Source organism: Vanacampus margaritifer, chromosome 1 (genome assembly GCF_051991255.1).
Source record: "Vanacampus margaritifer isolate UIUO_Vmar chromosome 1, RoL_Vmar_1.0, whole genome shotgun sequence".
Taxonomy (NCBI): Eukaryota; Metazoa; Chordata; class Actinopteri; order Syngnathiformes; family Syngnathidae; genus Vanacampus; species Vanacampus margaritifer.
In genome coordinates this window covers 61,320,425-61,348,289 of record NC_135432.1, presented here as the reverse complement: position 1 = coordinate 61,348,289, position 27,865 = coordinate 61,320,425, and the positions used below count along the sequence as shown (strand labels likewise).

The window sequence follows — 27,865 nt, the reverse complement described above, 5'->3', positions numbered from 1 at the left end:
TGAGCATTTTAGCCAAGTATATAAACATCATATAGCATGTACAGACAGTAATCCCCATGACATGAGTTACATATTTTTTTTTGTTATATGTCAGTATAAAAAAAAAAAAAAAAAAAGAGTTCCTAAATAGCAGAAGCTAGTTACAATATGTACAATAAGTGCAATTGTGTGTTCATGATGCGCACACACATACAGTAACTATATTCACGAATCACAAGTATCACTGAAGCTGGATTTACACTGCATGGTTGAATGGGCACAATAATGATTTTTTTTTTTTTTTTTTGCTCTCAAGTGGCACAATTGGGAAATACACCATAGCAGAGGTGAAAAAATGAATGGCTGGTAAATCCTCAAGACTCATTATCAGGCCTCTTTCAAATAAAAGGCTGATGTGTCATCCATGTGCCCTTTCATTGAAATGCATTCATCTGTCCAAACAGCATAAATAAGCAAATAAAATGAATCAGATTTTGGCATTCAATTGGAATTGGCCACTTGGACCTTTAGTGTAAATCCAGCCTTAATAGTCCCACACTGATTCTGATACTTGCCGAAGATATTTTCAGATGTAAGCACAAATCTATTTTCCTATTTTCCAACTTGTTTTTAGACAGCAGCTGGCCTTTTAAGTCATGAACACACATTTCCAAGGAATTAATCCATGTGAGTTTAAAGTGCATTTTTAAAAGTGATTGGCTCGGAAAGTAAGGTAATGGATGTATAATGGCGACCGCCGTACGTACCTCTTAATAAAAATTTAGAAAATTTAAAAAAAACTTTGTGTAATCTCTGGCAGGGAGTGTCCTGAATTGGCTCACCACGTTCCAGTTAGAGTAAATCCGTGTTGGAAAACAGCATAAAAGTCCACCTGTTTTCAAAAACGTAAAAAAAAAAAATGCCACCAAGCATCTATTGCTGGTTCAGTTTGTCATTTGCAGATGCGTTTAATTAATCTGTCACTTTCTGGACGTAGTTGACAGGGAAGGTGCCGCTCCTGGACGAGTCCCCTTCTATGTAACCGACCTAATTAAAACACACACACAGAAGAAAAAAAAAAGAAAAGATAAAAACTTCCAAATATTGTACTGTATATCATGCTAACATATTAAGAATCACAATTTTGGCCTATATAAACGTGTTGGTAGTTTGTTAGTTAACATGTCAGTCAATTGGACTGAAATTGAAAAGTAACCCAATTATGGATTTAAAAAAAATGAGCCGATTTACTTTATGGCTCAATTTGACCCAACTTTCTGGATTGTTTTACACAAAATGACCGCATTTTTTGACCCAAGTAAAAGATCTGACCAATATTTAAGAGTTTTTTACACTACAAGACCCATTTCTGGACAAATTGACCCAAGTAGAGGCCCAGTCCATTTTTGACCGACAGTTGGGTTATTTTTGACCCAATGCCATTAAATAGCCATTCCAACCAGGCTCCATATTTTACTTTTGGCAAATGTTGTCATATTGCTATTTTAAATATTTTTTTTTTAGACAATGACATGACACCATTGCTTTTTATCCCAACATTTTGGAGCCGTTCACACAACAAAAACAACCTTGTAGGGAATGAAAGCACGGGCAGTTGCACTTACCCACCAGTGGGGGTCAGTAGAGACCGTGACCACGATGGTCTCATCTTTGAAAAAGGTCAGCTGCTCTGAATTGGCCTGTCTGCAGTCCACTAGCGCCTTGACCCGCTTCTGGTGGTGCCTGTTGCCTGAAACCTGATGGTTAAATAGGATATAATGAGATAAGGAAGGCATCTTTTGTAAGGAGACACTTTGGAAAAATTAGCGGGACCATTTGGCTTTCTGGTTAAATTTGAGGCTGCATCTAAAATGATCATGAGACAACTGACAATTCGACAATAGTACCTCAGAGTGTTATTAGTACAGACTGGAAGAGTTACAGAAAGGAATAGAAGTACTCAAATATGAAATTGCCGCTTTTAAAGCTCAGAGAGCCATTTGCAGTGGTACCATAGCATTCCGACGCGGTCGCGGGGCAGGGGTGACGCCAGGTGAAGAAGATAACGTAACCGCGCTGGGTACCGGGCCCAGGCCAGCGCAATTTCCCCCCAGGGTACAATACGGCTCCTCCTGGTTGCTGGTGGGAGACAACACGGCACACTTGCCCTGGTTGCCTCCTCCGCTGCTGGTGCGACGATAAGATGTGGTCTTCTCCGAACTGGAAAGAGGTTGGACATTGGTTACAATCAAAAGGTGGAAAAAAGGACAAGTGACATATATTTTGGTAAAAATAGAAGCACTGATTCACTTATTTTACTTGGGGAGTAAAAGTAAAAAGTGATGTGAGTGAAAAATCGACTTGATTGTATGTAACTTGAATTTACCTGACCGGCCCAATGTGGTTCTGGGAGGACGTGGCGGTGCTTTGTGAGGCAAAAGGGGCTTGCACTTCCCCGGAATGTCTATGAGGCCTCAGCACGCTTCCCTTGGTTAATTTTCCAGTTGGGGACGGATTGTCTGTGGCGGGCGAAGGGGGGCTCTGCCGGGCTTGCGTCTGAGGAGCTGTGATATTGGTGGACGGGTTCGAGGCGCGTCTGGGAGGGTTGAGGCTCACGTCCGGCGTTGTGACTGACAGCTGAGGGTCGGAGCGACCTGAGTGGATAAAAGGAAGATGACGCTCCATTCTATGGTCCCTCCCCCTCAACACGTACACAATGAATAGGTGTGACCACGGCACACTGCGCCCTGCTAAATGCAGTGTGAAAAGGGTTTTAGGTTTTAAAGTAGTATTTCAAGTTAGTGATACATTTCGAGTTAGGGCTTTGAAGTAAGGTTTCAAATCAGTATAAGGGTTTCAAGGTTGGGCATTAAATTAGGGTTTTAGTCAGGGGTGAGGGTTTCAAGTTAGTAAACGAGGGTTTCAAGCCAGGCTTAGAGTTTCAAAGTAGGGTTGTAAGCAAGGCTGAGAGTTTCAAAGTGGAGTTTTAAACCAGGCTTTGGGTTTAGAGTTATAGTATTAAAGTATGGTTTGAAGCTAGGCTTTGTGTTTAGAGTTAGGGTATCAAAGTAGGCTTTGGGTTTCCAAAATGATGTTTCAAAGTTAGGGTCACAAGTTATAGTTACAAGTTATGGTTTCTAGTTAAGGTTTCAAGTTTGGGCATTAAACTATGGTTTCAGGCCAGAGTTATGGTTTCAAATAAGAGTATAAAATTAGGGTTTCAAGCGAGGCTTAGGGTTTTAAAGTAATGTTTCAAAGTAGGGTATCAAAGTAGGATTTCAAGCCAGGGTCAGAATTGCAAATAAAAATGTGGGTTTCAAACATTGGTACGCGTTTCTTGTTAAGCTACGGGTTTCAAACTAGTGTTTCTTAACAAGTTTATGGTTTAAAGTTCAAGGTTTCAAAGTGGAGTTTCAAGACAGGGTTATGGTTTCAAAGTAGGGTTCCGAGGCAGGGTTTGGGGTTTTAAGCAGGATCTCAAGTTAGGTTACCAAAGTAAGATTTGAAGCTAGGGTTAGGATTTTAAATAAAGATGAGGATTTAAAGTTGGGATTAGGGTGCCAACTCAGGGTTAGTATTTTTATTATAATAATATTTCATTTTCATTATTTAATTTCTGTCCCTTTCAAAGTGACTCAGCTGAGCGGGAGGGTGGCGCCCTAGCGCCCTCTGTTGACGAGCAGCCATTGGTTGTAATTCTCAGATTTCTATGAAAACAGTTTTTACCTTTAGGGGTGGATTTAGCAGGCAGCGGCGGTGGCATGGCTACACCAGCGGGGGCGCCGTTGGGTGACGAATTTCTGTACAGGAACTCCAGGTTCTCGTAGGTCTGACAAGGTCTGCTGCCCGGGTTCCCGCCGGCGCCGCTCACCACACTCCAGCGGGCTCCTACGCCGCCGTTTGACGACACCGGAGAACGGTCCTTGAATACGGGGATCAGCTGATATAAGAAAATGCTTTACGTGTACGGGTACAAATTTTTTTTTTTTTTTATCTACACTAGACCTACTACAAATAATTTATCTCCTCTTCCACTAATTGGTACATGGTTCAATTAACCCGTGCATCCACTTTTTGTGGCATTTTTGCACTGTGAGATGTTTTTTTTCATGTAAAACAGGTGCTTTGGCGGAGTAAAGGGTAAGTGTGGTGAGACGTTTACCTTCTCGTCCAGGTCGTCCTCGCTGTCGTAAATCTCCTGAGCTTGAGTGTCCCACATGAACTCCACGTGAATCTGAGAGTTGAACTTCCCATTGTGGGCCAGCTCCAACTACACACATACACATGAATGCACACACACACACACACAACCAGGATTATGGATTTGGATATGGAGTTTTAATATTTGTAACAAAGTTTAAGGTCTCAAAATAGGGTTTCAAACGAGGTTTATTGTTTCAAATTAGGGTTAGTATTTCTAGCAAGAGTTCATATTTTATATTTTTCAGGTTGTGGTTTCAAGATTTGATTAGGGTTTCAAATTATGGTTCCAAAGCACGGTTAAGGATTTCAAACCAGGTTCACGAATTCCAATTAGTTAGGGTTTTTCAAACCCAGGTTAGGGTTTCAAGACAGGTTTGGGGTTTCAAACAAGGGTTATGATTTCAAATTAGGGGTTCAAGCCTGAGTTATGGTTTCAAACAAAGATCAGAGTATCAAATAAGAGTTGGTGCTCCAAGATTTGGCTAGGATTGCAAAACAGAGTTTGTAACACCAGTAAGGCTTGAAATTAGGGTTTCAAATTAGGGCTTCAAGTCACGTTTGAAATGATTTCCCATTGTGAGCAGTTTTCAATTCAAAATGTGTCTCACCAGCTCAACACATTGCGTGTGCTGCAACCTCCTGGCGATATCGAGGGCAGTCTCTCCTGCAGAGTTGACTAAACAACAACAATCCAATCAGAACAAATCACAGTTGATGTGCAAATGACATTAGAGTTAAGTGTTACCTATGTGAAGCGTGGCCTTGGCTTTTAGCAGCAACTTGAGAGATTCGGGCTTGTGATGGAGGACGCTGTAGTGCAGAGCCGTGTTACCTTCCGCTGTCCTCTTCTCCAAGCAGTTGCTGGTGGGGCAAAAACACTATGAGGCTTCTTCACTCGATACAAATGTTGGTAATATTGGTAAACAACATGCAGCAGCATCCCCAGCGCCCGCCATCCACTGATTAATTTCAATGGGCAGCAAAAGGTATTTTGCCAAGAAATACACCAGAGCAAAATATTCCATCCGCACCTTTTGGTCAAAATGACATAAGGTTTTTGTGTCTGCCTAATGTGTTTGTCTGACCTGTTCTGGCACAGGAAGTCCACGATGGCCAGAGAGCTCCTTTCTTCCAGACGCACGGCCAGATGAAGAGCGGTTTCTTTCAGATCCTTTGTGAGAAAACAACATGAAGACATGTGAGGATGACTTCCAAGAAACATGTTAAATGTTGGTGCAGATCATTCAAGTCCACTTTGCACTAGGGTCAAGTGGCCTGTCACAACTTTGGATTCAAACCTTAATTGAAATTAATTTAAAAAAACCTTACTTGAACCCTAAATTGCAACCCAAATCCTGGCTTAAAATCAAAACTAAAGCCTGAATTTAAACTACTAACTCTTGTTTGAAATCCTAACCCTGGCTTAAAACTCTAATTTGGGAAAGTTAACCCTGTTTTTAACACTAATTTGATTTTTTTTTTTTTAAACCTTTAACCCTTCTTTAAAATAACTCAATCTTAACACAATATTTGAAATCCTGACCCTTGTTTGTTATCCGTATTTGTGAAATCATAATGCAAGTTTTAAACCCTAACCTTTGTTGAAAACCATAATTCGATACGATACGATACGATATACTTTTATTTTCCCCGTGGGGAACTTTTTCCTGGACTCCGTCCAGCTGCAGTTTACAGTAAGGAAAAAACAACAGAATAGAAATAGATAAAATCCAAATTAAATAAGAAGTGCAGCAGTAGTTTACAGTAAGAAAAACAACAGAATGGAGAGAGATAATTAAAATAAATAATACACATACACTCCTATATATATATATTGCACCACTTAAGTTAATGTCGGTTATTAATTCAAGACCCCGTTTGAAATCCTGACTGATTTGAAAACCCTAACTTGAAACCCTAATTTGAAACTCTGAAATGCAAAGCTAGACATAAAACCTCAACCCTTGCTTAATTGATCATTCAAGCTTAACACACTAATTTGAAACCGTGACTTTTGTTTGTACCCTAACACTGTTGTTAAATCCCTTGAAACACAAATTTAAAACCCTATCCTTTTTTCAAAACCCTAACCCTTGTTCAAAACCATAACTTAGGCTTGAAACCTTAATTTGAAGATGTAACCCAAATCTAACCTTAAAAAAACGTAGCCTTTATTTGAAACCTTAACCTTGAATTGAAGCCTAAATTTGAAATCCTAGGCTAAATCTAAGGTAACTTCCACCTATTTAAAATCGTCCTACTGATTTTAAATGACATAAAACATGCGATAGAAACCTGGCGCAAAACAGGCATCTGATGTCACGAGTTTCTTGTGCAACAGCCCCCGCCCCTTCTAAACATCTGAAAACGCTGTACAGATCCATGCAAGCTCACAAGACGGCAAGCAGATGAAAGAAAAACAAAAGCGGGAGAGAGCACGATGCATGCGTGTAATTCAACCAGCTTGTCTCATTCCCTCTCCAGAGACGCCAGCGCCGGCCTCAAAGCTGAAATAACAAACCACGTCCAACCAGTACAAACAAAGTGCGCACACGTCATCAGTGTAACACCCACTTGGTTAACACTGAGCAGGAGGTGAATCGGATGCACTGTAGTTGCTTTTGTGCTTTTAACATTTCTCCAATGAAGACTGCCGAACAAAGTCACAATCAGGCCGAAAAGCTCATTAATATGTTGATTTGTTGAACTGACTTTACCATTAGAGTCACGAGATTCCTCTGACGCTATTATTAGGCCGCTCGCATGATTCGCTACGACATCAAATGTCCTCACCTGTCCGTCAGTCGCCGGTTTGGCGAGGTCCGCCCCCTCGGCGAAGAGCTGCAGCAGAGATGTCAGGTCCCGACTCTTCACGGCGTCGTACAGCTGGCCGGGGTCCGGCGCCTCCCTGCGCAGGACGTAGCGCCGCTCGGCGTACTTGGCCACAATGTACTCCTTTCTGGCATTCCTGGAAGAGCAACTCCCAATTAGATTGAAGATTTGAGATCATTTTTAAGAAGAATTGAGACTCACATGTCACTCTGTGGCAAAGGTTTGACAGCGTCATTTGGAAGCCCCGCCTCCATGATGTCGTTGAATCTTGTGTTGCCAATGCTGACAGCCAGCTGTCACGCACACCCAAAACAAACCTTATATAATATAATATTATATGGTAGATTTTTTTCCTTCTAATTGTTCTGTTATTATCATTAAAAATAAGACAAACTATTGCATTAATTATGACAAATAGTTAGAAGTGTAACAAAAATGGATTTGAAATAAATACCCTTTTGATAAATAACAGGCTTTCATGTAATATGGCCATTAAATTGTAATATGAGGTATTAGTATTATGAAAAGTGTTTATACTATTATTTAATATGTAACAAATATTTTATTATAATTACATATTTCATGATGATTAATTTAACAATATCATACTTTTTTTTTAAATAAAATAATGGTATTTAATTTATTTTCCAAGATTTTATAAGATAAAACGTTTTCTTATTTCATTATGTCCTTTTCCACAATGGCCTTTTTATTTTATAATGGCGTTTTTCAGTAACTTGGGCTTGTCAGACAATGTTGTTAAAGAATAGCATGAACACATTTCATAATAATAATAATACAATTTATCAAAAGGGTATTTATTTCAAACTGTGTTTTTTTATTTATTGAATTATGACACTTTTGGGCTTCCAGAAGGCATGAGACTTGAGCCCTTATTTTATTGTTTTGTTTTCAATTGTTCTGTTCAATTTACGTACCACATTTTGGTTCAGCTGAGTTTTTTTTTTTTTTAAGTTTTCTTAAAATAGAATCAATTTGAGTCTAGGTTTGAGTCCTGTGAAAGGTGGTAGTTATCATGAATAATTGCAAAGAGGATAATAAGCCCATGCGTGACTGAGCATGGCTGGGACTTTTTTCATTTTGACTGTGTGTTATTTCTAACTGTGTTAAGTGTGCAAGAGAACTTAATTGATCATATTTTCCTATATGGCATTGCCAGTCATTCAGTTTATTTCTGTTGCGCAAGGAACATTGGAATTCTCATAGTACACGAGAACATGCAACCAAGCAATTTTTGACTGTGAATTATTTCTCGTCATATTTCCATTGTGCATGGTGATCATATTTATGTGACATGTTCTGTATACTCTGCATGCACATGAACCCGCAAAGGACTGAGCATGCCAGCTTTTCTGACTATGGATCATTTCTTCTAGTCGTTCCGTTTATTTCTACGACATTCATTCAATGTTGCATTCTATTTTTGATTGTGGATTATTTCAAGTGGCTGTGTTATTTGGTACCAGTAATTCAGAGGTGCTGAGCAGGTCCAGGGTCAGTGACTGGATCCTGGAGTAGTGCACACCCAGTTCTCTGTGAATTCCCGAACATTCAATGCAGGTCAGGATGCCGAGATTAGTCGACAGCCATGTTGGGTCTATAATGAAATGGAGGGTAAACACTCATGTTACATAAATACAACTTCACCACTTCAGAAGATTCTTCAGTTTTTTGTTTAGCTGTAAAAAGTTCATTCAATCGTTCAAATGTAAATCTTGCGACCTGGAGCGCCGCAGTCAGCGCAGGCCTCGTTGCCAGGCATGTGCCGAAGTTCTCCGATGATCGATCTGGAAAGCTCCTGCAGGCCGCTGTCCTGGAGGTGGAGCTGATCTCCTCCCAGTGCTGTGTTCAGGGCCTCCTCCTTGCTGTTCTGCAGCACCGACACCCAACTGACCCACACAACCATGTTAATTATTTACAGCCTGGGCACACAGTAAGAAAGCCCCATGGAAAATTTTTGGAAGAATTACCTGCCAAAGACGGGTGTCACTTAGCATTGTAAAAGTTGGTATGAAGGCTTATCATAAGTAGGCCCACAGAGATCATCTTATTTCGTACTTTGTAGTATAGTGAGAGATTGGATTTTTACACAGTGCGTGATTACCCGCCATAAAACATGAAACAAATGTTTCAGTTTCACAATGTCCTAAAACCCATTATGCACTATTCCCCATTTCCACATGAAAACACACAAAGCTTTCTTTGCAATGTCAGTGCAGAGGGAATTCCCACCCAAGACCATCTGGACAAAACTGATCCTATTAATAACACTTTCCTTTCCAATGTCCTTTAGTTTCCTGTCATTCTTGTACAGATGTGATGACACCCTGGGTGCACTTTATTAGGTACACCCATACTGTCTAATGAGATAATATAAAAAATAATCCGCTTTATATTGTAAAAGCAGGCTATAAATTGCGATTTTAGTTCAACTTTTCCCCCCCTCATTATTCATATGCTTGACTTTTAACTCTTTGACTGCCAGACGTTTTCAGAAAAGGGATGCTGTGGGTGCCAGCCGATTTTAAGCATTTTGACTGATCTTTCAAGGTCCATAGAAAATTATGTGTTTGGACTATGGAAACACATATACTACCAAATGAAAGATTGGACTCTCATCTTTCATCAGAAAAAAAAGTTTGTTTCTACCTTATTCCGTTTTTCAGTAATCAACAATAGAAAATGGTTAAATTCACCTCTGTTTTGAAACAAACGTCTTTTAACGTCTTTGGCGCTCCTCCATAGGATTTTACTAAACGTTATTTAACGTTTTTGGCAGTCAAAGAGTTAAGCACACACATAAGCTGAAAATTAACCGAGCGTGACATGCAGTGACCTGCAGCAGAGTGAGTGAGGAAGCGATAAGGAGACAAACGTGAATGCAAAATCTCATTCTTACACCAAACATTCCTGCTCGTCTTCTGTCTGGAAATGGTATGTCCGGTTATCTGTTGGAAACAAGCATTGGCAATGAGAAACATGTTGATTCCGACAATGACGGTTGGACAGTTTAACTGAAAAAGCTGGGCTGTGAAGTGAAAGTGAAACTAGCACCAATGTGACACTTAAGATTAATAGGACAGTTTAAAAAACTGGCTCAGCATGACCTTTACTTTCTAAAAGATGGTGTTATACTAAAAAACAAAAAAACATTTAATAATGTCTTTTATTATAAAATATGAGCACAAAATATTATAATAATATTAATACATTATAAAATATACCCCTACTTTGCAATTATATATTAAATAATTAAACAATATAATACATCTTAAATACATTACTATTAGAGATTATTTTTTTAACTATAAAACTTACAAATTACTATGAAGTAAGTTTATTTCATTTCTCAGAATGTCTTATTTGTTAATACACTTTCTCGTAGTAGGAACAACCATGAAAATTGAGACATTTTCAAGAATGCCAAGGAAGTCATCAGGGTCAAAAGATAAAACTCACGAGTAACCAGGTCAAAGGCTTTGCGGTCCTCCGGGTTGGGTCGCACCTGACAGGTCAGGAGGTTGAGCTTGGCTGGTGGTCGGTTGATCTGAAAACACACAGACTCCTATTAATACATATTGTATGGTAGACTTTTTTTTAAAAATAATTCTTATTATTATTATTATTATTGTGTGCTGTTGTAAAACAAGAATGTTCTGGTTGTGTCTCATCGGATTTCATTTGTGGTCGTTACCGTGCTGTGAGAGATCGTTAGGCAGCCAAATTTGACTCCACATTTCCTCTTCTGCCACACTTTTCTGATCCTGTCGGAGAAAAAAGGGCAATGAGGAGCACTTCTGACGAGCCCTTTTTAAACCTCATCTTTCAAATCTTGAAACTGCACCACACACATGGGAACCCCTCATATACATGGTGTGTGTGTTTCATATGTCTTAAAGCTGGGTCCACTCAACAAACCCACTTAGCCTAAAAAATAAAAAAAAGTTAGAGGAGGGGCCCCCTGTTTGAATCTTCATGTCAGGATAATGGAAAGCAGCTGGAGGGGGGCAAGTATGAGACCCTCCTTACCCTCCCCCATCATCACTACTACCATATCCTCCCCCCTTCTTGTTCCATGCATTCGTCTCTGCGCCCTAACATCGATTCAACGGGAAGACAAAATTCACACGGGGTGATGGTCTTTAACTCACCCGTCACTCTTTTTGAGCAAGAAACCCGACTTCTCCGTCCCGTACTGCTTGTTGCCCTGCGGCTGGTGGATGCTGTAGCCGTTGCCCGAGTTCTTCCTGTTCAGGTATTCCTAAGAGAGATTAAAATGTTGTGTTTTATTGCGAAACATCAAACTGCCCTGCCATGCTTTGTTCACAAACAATGACAAAAAGTCAAATTCTTCACAAATTAGTGGTTTAAATTATGAAGCAATCAGATTAAATCTGTAGGGCAAGTTCACTTTGGTACACATGGAAATGACCCTAAAATGGGCGCCTTAAACCAAAATGACACACTTCCTGCTTCTTTTCAGGAAAATACTTTATGCTGTTTCAACTCATAATAGACGTGTAGATCAAATGTCATGTTTATGAGGGGAAACTGACTTCAGGGCTGAATTTTATTTTTGCAACCCAGCCAATTTGGGGGGTTTATGCCCGCAACCATCCCCAAATGTGAAATGTAAGTTTTAAAGAGAATGACAAGAAAGCATCATTTGTTCGGTAAATTTTAAGTATGGGAAAGCTCTTAAAATGGCAATTTAGCCCAAGAATAATGACAAAGAAACTATTTCAATTGATTTGTGATTTTAATGTCTCTCATTTTAGGCAGTCTTCTACATCCGCCCAAGGGACTGCCAATGAAAATTAGCTTGACTTAGCTAACTTGGGCACATTTACATTGTAAAATGTTGATGAATGTGCATTGTCCCTTTAAAAAAAAAATAATTCAATTCCATTCCAAACAGCCCCTAATTGATGCTGAGGAATGTGTTGTTATGTTTCAAGATTTACCTCTTTGCCATCCACTTGAAGGAGCAATCGAAGAGAATCCCTCAGTTGAGTGAGCTGTTTGACTTCCTCATCCTGGTCTAGTCGTACCTTCCACAAAATCAAAAGTACCAGAAATCATCATCAAATCGAAGTAGGTGAATTCAGAGACTTTCATAGATGACCTAGATTTTATTCTTCTATGACTTTCATGGACAAAACAGTTGCTGGAGCTGACCTGACCACACATCGACATCACTCATAAATAAAATAAAAAAAGGGGAAAAAAAGAAAAAAGGAATATCTAAAAAAACAACTGCCAATTTAGAAAAAATCTTGTCATTTTAGGATTCAGTTTTATTTTTTTAAATGTATTTATTTTTTGCTATTCACGGCAGGATTACTCTACTGCAAAAACAATGAATACGGTGTGACTGCATCACAGGCCACATCTTGATATATTTCCTCAATGTGAGTATGGGGAAGCAGCTCAGGCCTTAAGGGGTTTGCATCCCCGTCCCAGTTACGCAGTCCGTACTCAAAACCGGGAGTGCCGCCCTCAGAGGTCACGCCTTTCCTTCCCCCAAAACACAAGCAACAACACGATTCCATTCAACTGAAAGACATCAGGGCTTTCCCCCAGTAGGATGCTGACGACTGACACGGTGTTATCTCGAAGCGTGATGACGAGTCTGAGCGAAGGCGCGTTCCGCTGCCTGTCACAAACCAGAAAAACACGTAACGCTCAAACTTTTTTTGGGGGATTCGCCCATCGCACCAGGGCATGTCTGAGCAGAGCCGAGGAGAGTCGGGAGAGTTTCGAGGGAAAGTGTGACGGAAGCTTTGGTTTTTACCACGTGCTCACAGAGGAAATATGTCTTCCAATAACAGTCTGTGCTTGTGCTTGCAGAGGAAGGGTTTTGGCGTGGTGCGGAAAAGAAACAGTGGAAACAGTTCAGGTTGAGATTCAAAACGAGAATGTGGTTCATTGTGGTCGTTCATGCAAGCCTTTATTGCCATTGCAGAAAACAAAGCGCGGTTGACATACCCCCTATAATAATCCCTCCATCCATCATCTGATCGCCCCCTATAATTACTAGTTCCAGCCGTAAGCATAGCACAAACTGTTTCCGAAACAGTTGAAACTCTTCTTACAAAGTTACTCTTAAAAATAAATAGCTAACAGATTATTAGATTTGAAAAAACACACCAAAGATGGGTGTGTTTAATACTCTGTAATGTCCGCTAACAAACCTCCCGGTACCTTTGGATTTTTCATTGTAGTTTATTTTTATTTATTTTTTAACATAGAATATTAAATAAATAGATAAATATATATATAAATAAAAAGGATGTAAATAAATAAATGTAAACATTCTTCTTCTGTTTTAACTCTTCTTAGTAAATCACAGTGTGACGTCACGTGAGCTAGTTTTAGAAGAGACCCGAGAGGGGCTACTCATGTTCTCCCTGGGGCTAACTAGTAGCCGCTGGCACCATATTATTATTTTTACATTAATCAGCACAGCAAAATGCACCCGTATTTGTACAGTGTCTCGGTCGTCTTGCTCAATCCTCCATCCTCCTCTGTGTAACTACTCTACCCTCCTTTCTCTGCTTACTGAGAAAGAAGGGGGGGCGGCGGGGGGGAAATTGTAGGAAATTAACTTGAAAGAGGCAGCTTATTTACTCAACTCTGCAAGCAGCCAAACATATTGCACCCTGCTTTGTGGTCCCCTAACCCTTTCCGATGCCAGCCAGTATGGTCCGTTACGGAAAGTTTGACTTTTTAAAACCACGCTAAGCCGTCAAACCAGTAATCGGCCCATATACTTATGACTGACTGACTGATGTCACTTATGCAATAGTGAAATATCATAGCACTTGGCGTCCAATCAGGTAGTGCTAACAACGTCCCTATGCGGATCACGTGCTAGCTTACAATCCTCAATTCACTTCTTTCACAGCGATTCATAGGGTAAAAAAAAAAAGGACATGCACAAAGCGACTGTTTATTACCGTGTGAACTGAGGACGCCAGTTTCTCCACAAAGGGAGCAAGATTCTCTGCAGCTTTCAGCCCGTCCTGAAAAAAACTGAGAGCAGGGGGAGGAAGGAAGAAGAAAGGCTGAGTCATGGTGTCACTTCAGTCCAAACAACATCACACGCTCAAGCAATCCGCTTCAAACCGCTGGTATGGTTCCAACTGGCAAAACGGTTAACCAACAGCAAAAAAAAAAAAGATTTTTTGAAAGTCACTTTTTCATGTCAAGAAGTACACAAGATGAGTTGTTCTTCCACCCCCATCATCTTATGTGACACCCAGTTGATACATGGAAAGTACACAAGGCAGAGAAAATGGCTGACCTGAGCTGGGCTTGGAAGAACTTTATGAGGCTCTGGAGGAGATCCGGGCCTTGACGGACCTTCAGCTCCTGGATCTTCAAAAGGTACTGCAAACATACAAAAACATCAACATATTTGGGGGGGGGGGGGGGGGGGTTGAATATTTTGACTCTACACTTTTATCATATTACAAATCACAGAAATCTGATGAGATTTTGCATACAGCATAAAGCGAATGTATGTGCAAGCAATGACTTCATTGTGAGTGTTTGTGAGAGACAAAAGGCGCACACAGACAGCAGCAGTCGGGTGGAGCAGCTCGCAAGAAGTGGAAATTCCACTTTCCACTTGACCCGCCTCCTCACATCCACAACCGCTGTCACTCAGGAATAGACGAAGGTGGAGGGCAGACAGGCAGAAATAAAATTTTGGAATAACTCGCTGGTAGTTCGCGCATTTATTTTTCTTCTTTTTTGGAATTTTTTCTTAAAGTTTTTAAAAATATATTTGGGGTGGGGCAAAACAGGATTTATTTGTGAAAAACGTATTTAATTTTTATCAGTTTTTAAGAATTTGTAGGGTTTGAAAAAAAGTTAAAAACATTAAATTTTTATCAGTGTGCTTTTTTTTTATTTGCGGGTTTGAAAAAAATAATATATAAATACATATTCTATCAGTGTTTTTTGGAAGAATTTGGGGGGTTTGAAAAAAAATTGTGTTCCCTCAAATGGATTTTAATGCCTATCAATAATAGGCAGATTTTTGCTATTCGCTACCTACCACAAATATTAATTATTTATTTATTTTTTTGTGGAAAATCTATTGCATTGTTTGTTGAAGCTAAACGGTGATTATAATTATAATACTTACTACTTTTTTTAGTTTTTAAATTCTGAATTACATTTTATTTTGAAATCTTCACTTAGGAGTTTTTTTTTTTGGGGGGGGGCATACAGTATTCTGTACACTCAGGTCCAACTGTGCATTGTGGAAGAATTCCCTCAGCATTCAGGTGAATCATAAAGCAGCAAAACGTTCCTCTGAATGGCCGACAATAACGCATCCAACTGAAACACAACCTTACTCCCTCCGGCCTCCCCCAACCACATATTTTTTCCCATAAAACAAGTTGGAAGCCTCATTTGGAAGCTTCTTTAGAAGGAAAGAAGACCACCCACGAGGATGTGGGTAAAAAGCACTTCAGGTATGTGCAAGGTGATGTTTGCGCTGGCGACTCACTTCGCACATCTGCAGCTGGAAGGTCCGCCTCTCCCTCTCCATGTCCTCTCCTCCGTCCGATCCCTCCGTCCGGATGAGCTGCCTGCTCTTCTCCTTGCGCTCTTTCTCCAGTTTTGCTCTAATGAGCGATAGTAACATAATCAATACAATGTGAATTAAAGTCAATTGAGGGGGGGGGTCGAAGTAAAGGGCACAGCGTATTACAGTAGTTACATTTTTAAGTCGTACTCCTTCCAGCTCCTCTCCATCTGTTTCTTCAGATCCTGAGGAAAACACAAGAGAATAATAAATAATACATTTAAAAAAAAAATACTGTATAGAATGTCACTGTAGTTCAACTGACACTTAACTCGTCTGCTATCTGGCTAAACCGGCTTCCGCCAGCTAGCATCCGCTGTGTGATTAATATGCAGTGACTGAGGTCACTCTTTTGCTTGTCTATTGCCATGGTGACTTTTAGTCAAACAATAAGCAGGTTATATCTGCTTGGGACATTGCTTTTTTTTTCCATTGGTCTTTATAAACAGCTTTATGATTGTATTAATAGGCGACAATGGGGAAATACACAAAAGTTAGTTGAGGACATGGATGCATTTTGCTGGTCTAGGTTTGTCGGGAAATTATCTTTACACGTGTGTGTGTATATGTGTAATTTCGTGTCTAGAGTTTATATAAATATATTTTCTTATCATCCTTCCAAGGATGTCCAAAGACTCAGCACCACTCCCTGATGTCATTTTGATCATTTTTAGGTTAGAATTTGTCATCATCTATTCTCATGCAATTTTGTCAAATTTAAGTAAAAAAATAATATAGAAATTATTTTCTGAAATAAGTTAGTTAGTATTTTATTTTTGTAAAATAGTTTGGGTTTTTTTATACTGAAAATAGAACATTTAAAGCTTTCAAATTTTAACAGAAAATCTAACATCCTATAGTGGAAGGTAATGCATTATTATATATTTTTTTTATATTTTAGAACAATAATACTATTAATAATTAGGTAAAGAATTAAATTAAATAAAAAATCTGATTTCACCTGTTGTGGAAAAACAATATTTTTGATAATATTCCCTTTAAAATTCAAATAAATATGTAATTTGATAATAATCAACATCAATATCATACCATTATGCTTTCGATGGTTAACTCAAAACTTGAGAACAAAGAATCTACTAAAATAAATAAACCCCTAGTTTAAAATGGCTCGATCGCGGTCATTGGCAAAAAAATTATAAATATACTGTATTTACAGGTCCACAAGTTGTATTATTATTATTATTATTATTATTATTATTGAACCACTTTTGATATCAATCATGTTCAATCAAGTCGTATTTTTATGTTTTGCTTATGCGTTCACTCCGACATTTGTTCTTTCTTGTTATTAAGATCAGTCACTGATTTTGGAGAAAAGCCCCGCCGAAGCCTCCTCAAGTGCTCGCGTTCCATTAAGAGTTCATTTAACCGAAAGTGGGTTTAACGTTTGTTTGGAGACTGTCAAGGGAACTTTTCACGCACCAATCTGCTGTCGCGCAGCTCCGATTTCAGCACATTTTCCAAAGGGAAGGCCATGATGTTGTTGAGGTTCTGCACCTGGAACATGTCAGAGTGCAAGAAAAGCACAATATATCAGGTTTTCAACTGTGTGTGCGTGTGCGCGTGTTAAAAAGCGGTCATATATAAGAAAAAAAAGACAGGAGAGCTCAGTAATGTCAAACAAGGCCATTAAATGGTAAGCTTTTGAATGAAAAAAAACAAAAATCTGTTTTATAACCCAATGTGCTATTGGGACTGTTTTGGGGGGGTCCTTCAGCGGGATTCTTTAGCCACCAAGTTGACCTAAGAAGAGAATGAGCGGAAACAACCAAAAACCTGCTTAACCCTGGAGAACCCACGGGGTCAAATTTGGCCCCTATTAATTCTGCTACTCAAATAAAGACCTTTTTTTTTTTCCAGCAGTGATTTTGTCCCTGTGTTCTTGTTTCCATCGGCCAAAGTGTGTTTGTACATTCAAAATCCAGTTCTAAAATGCAACAAATAAAACCAAAAAGATTATATTGTTCAATGTAGCTGTGTATTTGATTGATTATTTTCTTAAATTCTAAATAGTTTACTGACAGTTTTTGTTATTCTGATTTATCGAAATGATACCCCTAAATCCCAAAAGGGTCAAATTTCGCCCTAATCCTAAATTAGGGAATAAAGGGTTAAAATTGAAAAAAACATATATTTTGGTGTTCAGTGAACTTATAGCAGTCATTTAATGTATAATTCATAATTTTCCAAAGAAAAGGGTTCTTGGGTTCTCCAGGGTTAAACCTTTCCCTTCATTTCCCTGCGAGGTTTGACACACGAGCACGGGATTGTGTGCGACGGAGTGCTCTCGTCTGTGCGTGTGGAATCACTCAAGGAGGTCTGTTCTTAATTAAAATCTCCATAGAAACTATCAGAGGGAGGGCTTCACTGCGCAGCTGCCTCGCACACAAAAATACACGCGCACACTTTTCATTTGAGCAAAGGACTAATGGCTGTGTTAGTCAAGCAGCTATAATGTCCTACAACCTGCGGATCTCCTGCCAGCATGTTATCTAAATGATTCATTTCTTCTCCCTGGTGTCAAGCTAACCTCATTTCCCTTCGTCGGAGTCATATTTAAGACCCCTCACCAGGTTTTTGAGCAGGGCCGTGACTTCTCGGGTGAACACGGCCATGTTGAGGAAGCCGGTGGAGACCTCGTTGTTGTCCTGGCTCAGGTGGCTGCTGCCCAGCTTCTCCAGGACCTCCGTGTACTGCTCCTTGGCTTCCATGTGAGCTGCAAGATTGAATACGGTGTCATTCGACAGACAGCATGTGGCTTCCATTAGTTGTCCCACCGTAGAACACAAAAGCAGCTTACAGGGGTCTGGATTTAATGAAGTGAAGTCAATATACGGGAGAAAGTGAACGTTTTTTCCCGGATGAGACAACGATGAATCATTTTTCAAACACATTTGTTAGAAAATTAAGACATTTGTTACGGTCATTTGGGTTTTCATTTGTGTAGCGCTTTTCCATCTGTTAACGCATTCACTGCCATTGACGGTTATAAACGTCAAAAATTTATTTGAACTATTTCTATTAGTTTAACATTTTTTCCCATTTTTGGTAACAAGAGAATGAAAATCTTTGAACAGATATAAAATTTGTGATTAATCGTGAGTTAACTAGTGAAGTCATGCGATTAATTACAATTTATAAAATTTAATTGCCTGTCGCCCCAAATTTTTTATAATCTTGTCTTCTTTCTTTTTTTTAATTCATTCACTGCCATTGACGGTTATAAACGTCAAAAATTCATTTGAACTATTTCTATTAGTTTAACATTTTTTCCCATTTTTGGTAACAAGAGAATGAAAATCTTTGAACAGATATAAAATTTGTGATTAATCGTGAGTTAACTAGTGAAGTCATGCGATTAATTACAATTTAAAAAATTTAATTGCCTGTCGCCCCAAATTTTTTATAATCTTGTCTTCTTTCTTTTTTTTTTAATTCATTCACTGCCATTGACGGTTATAAACGTCAAAAATTCATTTGAACTATTTCTATTAGTTTAACATTTTTTCCCATTTTTGGTAACAAGAGAATGAAAATCTTTGAACAGATATAAAATTAGTGATTTATCGTGAGTTAACTAGTGAAGTCATGCGATTAATTACAATTTAAAAAATTTAATTGCCTGTCGCCCCAAATTTTTTATAATCTTGTCTTCTTTCTTTTTTTAAATTCATTCACTGCCATTGACGGCTATCAACGTCCAAAATGAATTTGAACTATTTCTATTAGTTTAACATTTTTCCCACTTTTGTTAACAAGAGTATGAAAACATCGATTTTTTTTTATTGTACATTTGAACAGATATAACATTTGTGATTAATCGTGAGTTAACTAGTGAAATCATGCGAATAATTACAATTGATAATTTTAATTGCCTGTCGCCTCTCATTTTTAATAATCTTTGTTTTCTTTTATGAATTGGTGGCAGTGAATGAGTTAAAGGGGAAGTCAAGCCCCAATTATTATTTTTTGGACAATAATGTGTTCTATGCAGCCCCACTAGTCTAATTATGGTATTCTGGTTAATATTGCGTTAGTGGAATATGAGTTAAGCAGCCATTTTTACCCATCTCGCGGGGCGGCCATTTTGCCAGTTGCTGTCGACTGAAGATGACATCTGCTCAGCTGCAGAAAACCGGTGAGCTGTGATTGGTCGTTGCCTGAGCAACAATGACGTCATCTTTAGTCGACAGCAAGTGGCAAAATGGCCGCCCCCTGACTAAAAATGGCTGGATTTTGCTTCATAACAAATTTTTCACAAATGTAATATTATTCAGAATGTCATCTTTATACTAGTGAGGTCAAATATAACATATTATTGTCAAGAAATGTTTAAGGTTGACTTCTCTTTTAAGACACATGCACAATCTACGTAAGATGTAGAGAAATAAAATGTGCTCTTTTTTTTTTTAAATGAAAGGTATTCATTTCAAATTGAAAACAGACTATGTGACACACATAAAACGAATTTTTACAGCTCATCTGTTGACACACCCGCACATCAACTTGGCAGTCCAAAGACTATGAGGTTTTTTTGCAACCAGGACGGGAATACTAGATGGCGTATAAGTGAGCCAGGAACGGATTGTAGGTCAGTGAACACAGGAGGGGGGAACCAAAGGGGGCTAAGTGACTCATAGTGTTGATGTACGATTTCCATCGGGAGTGATTAAGGAGCGAAACGACATAATGGTCGAAAGGCGGGCGCTTACGATCAGTCCTCTCCTTCACCTACAATTTATGCTGCATGCTTGCCTAAATTCTGGGCAGCGGATCTCTGAGTCACTCACTTCTGGTTTGGAAAGGGAAGTTTAGAGGAACATCAAACATACGTTTCCTCGGAGCTGGCCCATGTTTCTCAATGGCATGCACGCACACACAAAGCAATCACCGAGCGTTGACGGAATCACATGTCGTTAGCACGTTGGCCTCTTGATGCATGTTAACACATTCATTCATACTGTACAGTTCACAAACATGCAGCAATAACTTTAGATAGCATTTATGGGTTCATTAATAGATTATTATTAATAACAGCTTGCCAAATAGTGAGCCAAAACTGAGCTCTGCGGTACTTCTTTGCTCCTCTACTCATTATGGAAAGAAGCTGGTTTAAAATGATGTCATAAGCATTCAAGTGATGCTTTTAACTCATTTGCTGCCATTGACAGCTATAGACGCCAAAAATTCATTTGAACTATTTCTTATTCGTTTAACATATTTTTCCATTTTTGTTAACATTTTTTTTTTTACATTTAGGACAGATATAAAATTTGTGATTCATCGTGAGTTAACTAGTGAAGTCATGCGATTTTTCTTTTTTTCATATATATTTTTTTAATTTTTAATAATCTTTTTTTATAAGGAAAAGATTATTAAAAATTAGGGGCGTCAGGCGATTAAATTTTTTTAATCGTATGACTTTACCAGTTAATTCACGATTAATCACAGATTTTATATCTGTTCTAATACAATAAAAAAATCTAGGTTTTCATACTCTTGTTAACAAAAGTGGGGAAAAAATGTTAAACTAATAGAAATAGTTCAAATGAATTTTTGACGTCTATAGCCGTCAATAGCAGTGAATGAGTTAATCAGTAGCAGAAAATGGTGAGAGCAGAATTAGAGCTTAAAAATAACACAAGACTGTATAATAATCACCTTTATTTGGACCTGTACCCAAATTTAAGAGGCTATGTTGCCAATGCCACATGTGTATCATTCTTATGGGATGGCGGTAAATGTGTTCAAGGGGGAACTGAAGTCATACAGAGGTCAAAGGTAAGGCATTAAAATCTGGAACGGCAAGAACATGTATCAACAAAAATATTTTTTCCTTTCTCATAATTTTTTTTTTAAGAATGAATAATCATGTGTCAAACAGGAGGCTGCTCATCCATTTTGATAATACTGTACCTAATTTCACATGGACAATTATTATGACTATATACTTGGCAAGGATCAAAACAGTTCGTAATGCAGTGTTGACATTGGCAATCTGCCACAATTTCACAAAATGACGTCAATCGTTTCATTTCCTGTCTCTTTCCTGCTCATCAAAGCGCCTCAAACAGCCTGTTGCACTAGTTGAGGTCAAGAATGACCTTTTACGCTTCGCACTCAAGTCAGCAGAGATGATAAGTGCAGTGTCAACATCAACAAATGACACACGACAGGCGGGCAACGTCTGGCCAGCGCATGACAATATGACGACGTTAAAACGCGCGGTGAACTTTCATTTCAGCACGACACTCACTGAGTCCAGAGTTGTGGATGGCTTTGATCATCTTCTTCATCTTTTGTAGAGTCAAGTGATCCATTTCCAGGGACTGTCAAAACAACAAACAATGGGACATTAGATTACCAGGTAACCCGGAAGTACGGACGGAAATGACTTCCCAGCCACCATATCAGATTTCGAGGCACGATACAGAAGGATGTTACATCCTGATACATGTCATTTTATATCCCAGTACAATATGTCCCAGCACAGTATTTTTCTGTAGCCCTCCTGTTGTGTTGTTTCATGCTGACCCGTATCACATAATGCAAATCAATGTTTTTAATATTTAAAAAAATAATAATAATAAACAAAGGCCAACAGACAAATTTCAAACAAAAGTTTGGTTGAAAAGTTTTTTGTTTTTTGTTCCCCTTAGATTTTCCAAACGGCTCAATTTGACCCGCAACATAACTGAAGCTGGAATTAATACTAACTTATTGAGGTATTTTCTCTAATTATAAAATATACATAGATATTGTAATTAGGGCTGAGAATCTTTAACTGTCTCACGATTCTATTCCGATTTTGGGGTCTGCGATTCGATTCAGAACGATTTTAGATTAAAATTTATTTTTATTTATTAATTTTTAAGATTTACAATGATTTCTGCTTCAATTTATAGATATGCAAAGAATTGTCATGATCTACTCCAGTCTGACTCGCTAATGCTAATTAGCGCGCTACTCATGGCACTTTTATCACTCAAAAGAACGACTATTCATACAAAACGCTTCAGGAATGTATACAGAGAAACATCTTAACATCCTACACCGCAAAAAAAAAAAAAACTTTTATTGGAATAACTCGATCATGACTTTTTGCTTCTATGTGGGTACAACTTAACAGTGTATCAGAAGGAGCGGAACCACACTGCCCCTAAGTGGCCAAATCGTGTACAACATGAACAGTGCTAACGATAAAGGCACACACAAACAAGGGCAAGACAGTATAAAATAATTTAAATAAAATCGATTTTGGGACATTTAAAATCGATTCTGAACCATACTAAATGAGAATCGCAACTCTTATGAGAATCGATTTTTTTTGGCACACTCCTTATTCTAATTAACATTCCTACAGAAAGTGCATGTGAAAACACACCAAAGAGTCAGCTAAGGTTGCCTAATATTTTCCAAAGTCTCAACTTGCTTGATGTCATGTTCTGAAAGGCCCACTGTGGAAATTTGACACTCAAAATAAAATGTAAACAAGCCATTTATCCATTTTGTGGTGTTTGTTCAGAGTCCAATTCTTGTGGTTTAGCCCGGGGGTCCCTACAGCTCATCCTGGGGGAGACTCCTAGCGGTCCCAGCCACTTTTCACAATGCTTGCACAAACAGACTGTTTTCCGCCATTTCACTTTAAAGAACACACTTTGTTTTAAACAAAGTTAGCAAAACTGCCATGTGAGTGTCTGGATGTGTGCTGTCACACTGGAGATTTTGTTATCTTTGTATTTGCTTTGTTTTACCTTTAAGACACAAGACTTGCTTTCAACACAAAAAGTACTGTGAGTCTCACAAGTTCATACCTAATGCCTCTGATTCCGAACCTTACACGCGTAGATAGCAAATGTGCCGGATAATGTCTTTGCTTTTTTCAAAACAAGCAAGCTTCAAGTTCAACCTTTTTTTTTTTTTTTTTACCCGACCTCACGCAGACTAGCTTTTCCGCTGATCCAGACACGAGGCGCTACTCCGCCTCTACACATCACCAGAAACAACTTTAATGAGGCAGAAATTCAGACCGAACAGAGACTCTGTGTTGTTAGGTGGTGCCGATTATGCGCCCTCGCTCACTTTTGGTCAAGTTCACTCCCATCTCATCACACCCCCGCCAACCCTCAAGTGTGGGTCCACTAATTAATAGTCTGAGTGGATGCTGTGAAATGTGACGCAGTGAATGGGAAAGTGATTAAAAGTGAATGTGGAGACGGGACTGTTGGTGGCAGAGGATAAACACAGTGGCAACAAACCGTACAGTGTTTATGGTTGGGTTAAACACACGTGGGCAGACACCCTCAATGAGGGCATGGCGGCGCTCTGTAACTCACTCTATGATGCAATTGCAAAGTGAAAAATAACAGTAAAGATCACCATTTTGAAGTGAGCCCTAGCATATGCTAAAGCTAAATCCATTGTTGTTTGTGTGTTTTAGGCCGTCAGTAAGAAAAGTAATCTGACAGCTCTTGCCAGTCTATATGGGGCACTTGAGAGCTGCTAGCGGCTAACCCTGGAGCCGCCGCTAAACTCTGGCAACAGATGCCGTAAAGAGCACCATTTTGAAGAGAACCCTAGCATATGCTGAAGCTAAATCAATTGTTGTTTGTGTGTTTTAGGCTGTCAGTAAGAAAAGTAATCTGACAGCTCTTGCCAGTCTATATGGGGCACTTGAGAGCTGCTAGTGGCTAACCCTGGAGCCGCCGCTAAACTCTGGCAACAGATGCCGTAAAGATCACCATTTTGAAGAGAACCCTATCATATACTAAAGCTAAATCAATTGTTGTTTGTGTGTTTTAGGCCGTCAGTAAGAAAAGTAATCTGACAGCTCTTGCCAGTCTATATGGGGCACTTGAGAGCTGCTAGCGGCTAGCGCTGCTAGCGGCTAACGCTGGAGCCGCCGCTAAACTCTGGCAACAGATGCCGTAAAGAGCACCATTTTGAAGAGAACCCTATCATATACTGAAGCTAAATCAATTGTTGTTTGTGTGTTTTAGGCTGTCAGTAAGAAAAGTAATCTGACAGCTCTTGCCAGTCTATATGGGGCACTTGAGAGCTGCTAGCGGCTAGCGCTGCTAGCGGCTAACGCTGGAGCCGCCGCTAAACTCTGGCAACAGATGCCGTAAAGAGCACCATTTTGAAGAGAACCCTAGCATATGCTGAAGCTAAATCAATTGTTATTTGTGTGTTTTAGGCTGTCAGTAAGAAAAGCAATCTGACAGCTCTTGCCAGTCTATATGGGGCACTTGAGAGCTGCTAGCGGCTAACGCTGGAGCCGCCGCTAAACTCTGGCAACAGATGCCGTACAACAATACAGAGTCAGCTAAATGAAATGTATTTTTTTAGCACCCTTGAATAACGATTAAACATTAGTTCAAGACAAAATTGTGTTGTTGACGTCGGTAGCAACCGTTTGTGATGGCGATATTAACGTCGCTGCTGTTGGGAAGACAAGTTGAGTCAGCCATTACACAGTGTAACGCTGCTGGGAACAACTTCAAAATAAAAGCGTTCCAAAGAATTTATCTCATATAATATTTGGTATGGTTTATTTTGAAGTTGGCGGCGTGTGCTATCAGAAAAATGCATCAAGCATTTATTTATTTTTTTTTAAACTGGGGTACTCTGTTTGAACACAGGTAGTCTTTTTTTCATTTCATTTACGCGAGGACTGTTACGTGATCTGATTGTTGTGGGCCCGATGACATACTTACTAAACTTACTTACTACACAGATTCGATTTCAACGTTCCCAAAACGTCCTTTTGAGAGCAGCTGCTAGAACTGAGTGACACTAGTCGTACGTTATATTTATAGGAATGAAGAACCTTCGTCATCATGTAGTAAGGTTAGTAAGCAAGCTGCAGAGTCCACGTGGGGGGGAGGGAGAAGAGGGAAGGAATTGCCAAACCCTGCAAACCACAATCACGTCCACATGTTACCCTCCTCACCGTTAATCAACATGTCCCACACTAAATATACACGCACTATATGGAGGATGGAGCCTTTAACATACAGTATTCACCCTCGAGCTGCTATTTTGAAGGCCATAAAAAGTGTTGTGCACTGATATGCTTTGCAAAAAAAAATTACTTAATGTTCATATGGGTTCCAGTAACATCTGCTGTGATGTTCTTGCTGACACATCAGCACTGTAGTGACGTCCAAGAGTCTTTTTGTTTACTTTATTTTGCACACGATAGGACAGGAAGGACAAACCGGTGCGGATTATTTGCTTTATGGCAAAGTTAGGAAGGACAACTTTTAGACGAACACAAAAAGGGAAAAACAGGCCTTGAAGCTGAAATGCTGGATAAATATTATATGCCACATTCATATTGTATTGCTACGACAACTTGGGGGAAGAGGTGGGCTCTGGCACCTGAAGAATATTTGAGCTCTAAAATCAATCAGATGTGAAATAATTTGTCTTCATAATTGTAAACACTTAAGTTTATTAAGTGTTTGGTTATGCTAACAAATGTTTTTGCAAACAATGAAGTATGTTTAGAGTCCTCCCAAAAATGAACATCAGAGACAGTCTTTAATGTGTTTTTGTAAACACTGACAAGTTGTGTCTTCAATTACCATAAAATTAATCTTTCAGCCAATATTAAAGACAGTGGGGCACTTTCAAACAGCCATGGCTTTGATGTCTTTAATGAACCAAACATAACTGTTTATATGTAGTGACAAGTTTCTAGTCTTCAATTACAGACATGTTGTTTTAATTAAAATTTAATTGCAGTCCTCAGACAACATTTAAAAAAAAAAAACTAATAAAATTGGGAATTTCAAAGATGATGTATTTTATTTACAAACAGTGTACACAAGTCTTCACTGACTGAAAATATATCTACATGTAAGCAATTTTATATTCAGTGAACCTACTGTATGATACAGGCAATGTTGTCATCAGTATTCTTAACATTCTTTTTAGTAAACATTAAAGAGCACGTCAAAGTCCTCAATGACTTCACTGTTGTCAACACATGGGTCGTTAATCACCCTAACTAATGTTTTGTAAACACCAAGGACAATTTTGTCTCAGGAAAAGTACTAAATCTACAGTTTAAGGGAATAATGCGTTGACACTTGATTGGCAACACACCTGCACATTTTTTTTAATTTAATTAACACTGGAAAATCCCAATCTGGCACATGAGAGTACATTTGAGACAAATAAGGCCGGCAATAAGTAGGCCAGTCTAAAGGTAAGTATTGCACGGAAGTCAAACACTAGCACACCTTTTCCCTTCTCTGCCCTCCATTGGTCACTCACCTCCTCCACGGCCGACACTGTGCTCCGACAGTCGCTCATTTTGGCCTGAAAGGTGGACGTGGCCGGCGACGACAGGTCCTCATTGGTCAGAACCACAAAGTCCGAAATGCTGATTCTCTCCGGCATGTTTGCCTCGAAAGTTGAACAAAAGTAACGAAATTAAAATCACTGCGTTCCGTGAAACGACGCAAAGTTTGCGCGCGCGCAATTAATTCCCATCGGAAGCCAGAGAGCAGTGCGTGAAAGTGTCCAAAAAAGTGAGCTCGGCTCGAGCTGAAAGGAAAGTGTGTGTGCGGACTCTGACGCTATTGTGCGCCACTGACGGGAGGGAGGAGGAAAAGGAGGAAGAAGAGGGAGAAAGGGGGAGGGCGCTAGCGTAAATCATCACGTGGGAATGTTTTTGCATTACTGCAAGTTTCCAAGGCCATTTTGTCACCTATCATCTCTTTGCTACACGGTCACGATGTGTGTTTGTGGTTTCCATGGTAACGCAGCTGAATACGCAGGCAGCACTATTTGCATAGGTAGCCTACACCTATGGAGCAAGTTTCATTAAATTGTGTCTGTATATTAAAAAAGATACTCAAATACTGCTGAACAAACTCAAGGCTGATGTTAGCGTTTTGCTTACATGCTAGCTGTATTAGCCGCTGTGCTAGCTGGTCAAGAACAAACCAAAATATTTCTCTATATATGAGCAACAGGGTTGTGTTGGTTTCAGTGACACACTCGATGTCTATAAACTAATGCTGTCAAAGTTAAAGTGCTCATTGATTTATTGCAAAGAATACCGCATTAATCGTGTATTAACGCAGATTAATCACAATGAGACAATCCTTTAGTTTGACAGCAGATGGTTGCATTAAAAGTGGCACAGGTTATGCCTGAGCAATAAACAAAAGTATAGCATTTAATATAAAAAAA

The 27,865-nt window shown here is 39.2% G+C and overlaps 1 protein-coding gene across 2 annotated transcripts; it reads right to left on the bottom strand.

Annotated features, from left to right (window-relative positions):
• On the bottom strand, positions 1-27,272 carry asap3 (ArfGAP with SH3 domain, ankyrin repeat and PH domain 3). Of its 2 annotated transcripts, none has more exons than XM_077559784.1 (26): positions 26,942-27,272; positions 21,915-21,987; positions 18,229-18,374; positions 17,081-17,155; positions 15,773-15,822; positions 15,560-15,677; positions 14,342-14,427; positions 13,995-14,070; positions 12,000-12,086; positions 11,187-11,296; positions 10,730-10,799; positions 10,495-10,582; positions 9,935-9,983; positions 8,758-8,924; positions 8,499-8,632; positions 7,216-7,307; positions 6,976-7,150; positions 5,268-5,353; positions 4,928-5,043; positions 4,791-4,858; positions 4,142-4,249; positions 3,706-3,919; positions 2,366-2,633; positions 1,992-2,199; positions 1,605-1,736; positions 1-1,026 (listed from the first exon to the last, which is right to left on the bottom strand). In XM_077559784.1, the coding sequence occupies exons 1-26, from the start codon at positions 27,065-27,067 to the stop codon at positions 952-954; spliced, it is 2,997 nt and encodes a 998-aa protein (XP_077415910.1). In that variant the 5' UTR covers positions 27,068-27,272; the 3' UTR covers positions 1-951. The 2 variants fall into 2 exon arrangements, with proteins under 2 accessions (XP_077415910.1, XP_077415916.1); XM_077559790.1 differs by having other exon boundaries at positions 3,706-3,901.
• Positions 27,273-27,865: the final 593 nt, after the last annotated feature.